A 2,500-nucleotide genomic window follows, 5' to 3' on the forward strand; every position below is an offset into this window, starting at 1 on the left:
AAGCGGGCGACAGGAAGGAGCTCCTGGTCAAACTCGACCACGAAGGGGTGACCTCCCCCAAAACCAAGAATGGCAAGGCACTGCTGCTCCTCGGGGGTCATGAATCCGGCAGCTCCAGGATGGAGAGGGGGTTCGGGGGGAAAGGTCTCGGAGACGCGCCCCACCAAGTGGAGTATTCCCATCCGGCGCTCCTGGTGAAGGAGAGCAAGAAGAGCGGCGGGGGTGGCGGGGGCAGCCGGGGTGAGCTGTTGATGATGAAGGACTCGGCCCAATCGAGGAAGCCCCACCCGGGCCTGGGGATGGGCGAGTTCGGGGAGTACGGGACCCACGCGACGCACGGGACCCAAGGGACCCACGAGGACTGCCTCACCGACTGCTCCTACACGGACATGGACGAGGACGAAGACGAGGCCGAGGACGCTCGAAGGAGGGCGGCGCTGGCTGCAGCCAGAGGGGAGCTGAGGTCGGCCGGGCGCTTCCTCTCGCGTCTCTCCGTCTCCTCCTCGTCGTCGGGGTCCTCCAGCTCCTCCAGCTCGGGTTCGCTGTCCAGTTCCAGCCTGTGCTCCTCGGACAACGACTCGTCCTACAGCTCAGACGAGGAGGAGGCGTCCAGGCTGATGCTCCAGGGTTGTCTGTCATCCCGGCACCCTCTGCTTCAGCAACAACAACAACAACAACAGCAGCAGTCACAACAATCACAACAGTCCCTAGACCCGCCCTCCGCTTCCGCGAGACATGCCAGCTTCTCCTCCAAATCCATGGCCGTGTCCGGATCCAAGACGGCGGCCACCAGCAGCGCGGCAAAACAGGCCCGAAGGAAAGAGGCTCCAGGTGCTCCCGTCGTCATGACGGCGTCTCCCACTAAAGCCAGCAAAGAGGCGCCCAAGCGGCAGAAAGTGGCGTCGCCCGAGAGCTCGCCAACCACGTCCCCATTCTTGCCAGGCAGGCAGCTATGGAAGTGGTCTGGAAGCCCAACTCAGGTGAGGCCCAGTTTAAGGTCAAAGGCTAAACTTAAGGTATTTGGCAGACATTTTTCTCCAAAGCAACCTACAGAACATAAAACATACAGAAAATGAATATTAACAAAATCATATGGACACATTACTATTGCTATTATTAATTAATTATGTATTAATAATAAATAGCAGGAGTAGTAGTAGTAATCCATGATGTATTCCCCTCTTGTCCTCCCCAGAGGAGAGGTATGAAGGGCAAGGCCAGGAAGCTATTCTACAAGGCCATTGTGCGGGGCAAAGACATGATCGGCGTGGGAGACTGCGCCGTGTTCCTCTCACCTGGGAGGCCTCACCTGCCGTACGTGGGCCGCATCGAGAGCATGTGGGAGTCTTGGGCCGGCAACATGGTGGTGAAGGTGAAATGGTTTTACCACCCCGAGGAGACCAAGCTGGGCAAGAGGCACCGCGACGGCAAGGTAAGGGCAGGAAGCCTCACAGCTCACATCTTATGATGAATTCAAGACAAATTGTCCCTCTTGGAACAATACATTCTATTCTATTCCATTTTATTTATGGTGAACTAAATTGAAAGTGTTCCATTTAATTTATCATTTAGGTCGAATTAAATTGAAACTGTGTTTAGATAACCTTCGCTCATACATAAATGGAGAGTAGTCTCTTTGGAAAACCTGTCTTAAAACCAGTTGGACGGACACAAAACTGACAAAGTGAGCTGGCAAGCTAGTGATTTTAGTTGAACAGTAAGATAGCCCCCATGGGTGGGAGGGGAACCAGAGATAGTCCATCAAGGTTTTGTTACACGTTTAGATGGACCATCAAGTTTTTTTTACACGTTTAGATGGATCATAGAGTTTTTGTGACACGTTTAGATGGATCATAGAGTTTTTGTTACACGTTAAGATGCAGCTAAGGGGTAGGCATCTGTTACCGATGGATCTAACCTCCACCCACTCTCTCTTTTGACTTGTTCCAGCATGCCTTGTACCAGTCGTGCCACGAAGACGAAAACGACGTCCAGACCATCTCCCACAAGTGCCAGGTGGTCAGCTGTGATGAATACGAGCGGCTCAGCCGAACCAGGAAACCCAACAACAACAGCCAGGACCTGTACTACCAGGCCGGGACCTACGACCCGACCACCGGCCAACTGGTGACCGCAGACGGAGTGTCAATCATTTGCTAGAGGTCACAGGAGGAGACGCTTGGGATTTACTACTGAAAGATACCATGACGGATACCCCTACCCCCCCACCCCCGAATTTGATAACGGGGGACAATGGGGGCTGAGGATGACCCACAACCAAAGGCTGTCTGTGCCGTTGATCTTGTCGGGCTCAAGACTAGGTGCTAGTGTGTCCGACCTTCCACATCTCTGTGCGGAGAGAGTGGGGTCGGACGGTACACACACCAGCTGTTGTGGGCACCCATCCATGGTGTCTGCATCGGAGAGGGACATAGGGCCATAGTTAAAGACGGGATGGGATGAACCAGCACAGCCCTACAGCCCTACAGCCCTAAGGAAT

The 2,500-nt window shown here is 54.2% G+C and overlaps 1 protein-coding gene across 1 annotated transcript in view; it reads left to right on the forward strand.

The window, feature by feature from the left end:
- Nucleotides 1-2,500, forward strand: part of bahcc1b (BAH domain and coiled-coil containing 1b) — a 141,389-nt gene that overhangs the window by 136,334 nt on the left and 2,555 nt on the right. Inside the window, exons 27-29 of the mRNA XM_080835519.1 lie at nt 1-980; nt 1,196-1,432; nt 1,951-2,500. The exon at nt 1-980 is cut by the window's left edge and continues 402 nt beyond it; the exon at nt 1,951-2,500 is cut by the window's right edge and continues 2,555 nt beyond it. Coding sequence (XP_080691645.1) covers nt 1-980; nt 1,196-1,432; nt 1,951-2,160 — 1,427 coding nt within the window. The 3' untranslated portion in view covers nt 2,161-2,500. The remainder of the gene's footprint in view (nt 981-1,195; nt 1,433-1,950) is intronic.

The sequence above is a fragment of the Sprattus sprattus genome, assembly GCF_963457725.1.
Source record: "Sprattus sprattus genome assembly, chromosome: 3".
Classification (NCBI taxonomy): Eukaryota; Metazoa; Chordata; class Actinopteri; order Clupeiformes; family Clupeidae; genus Sprattus; species Sprattus sprattus.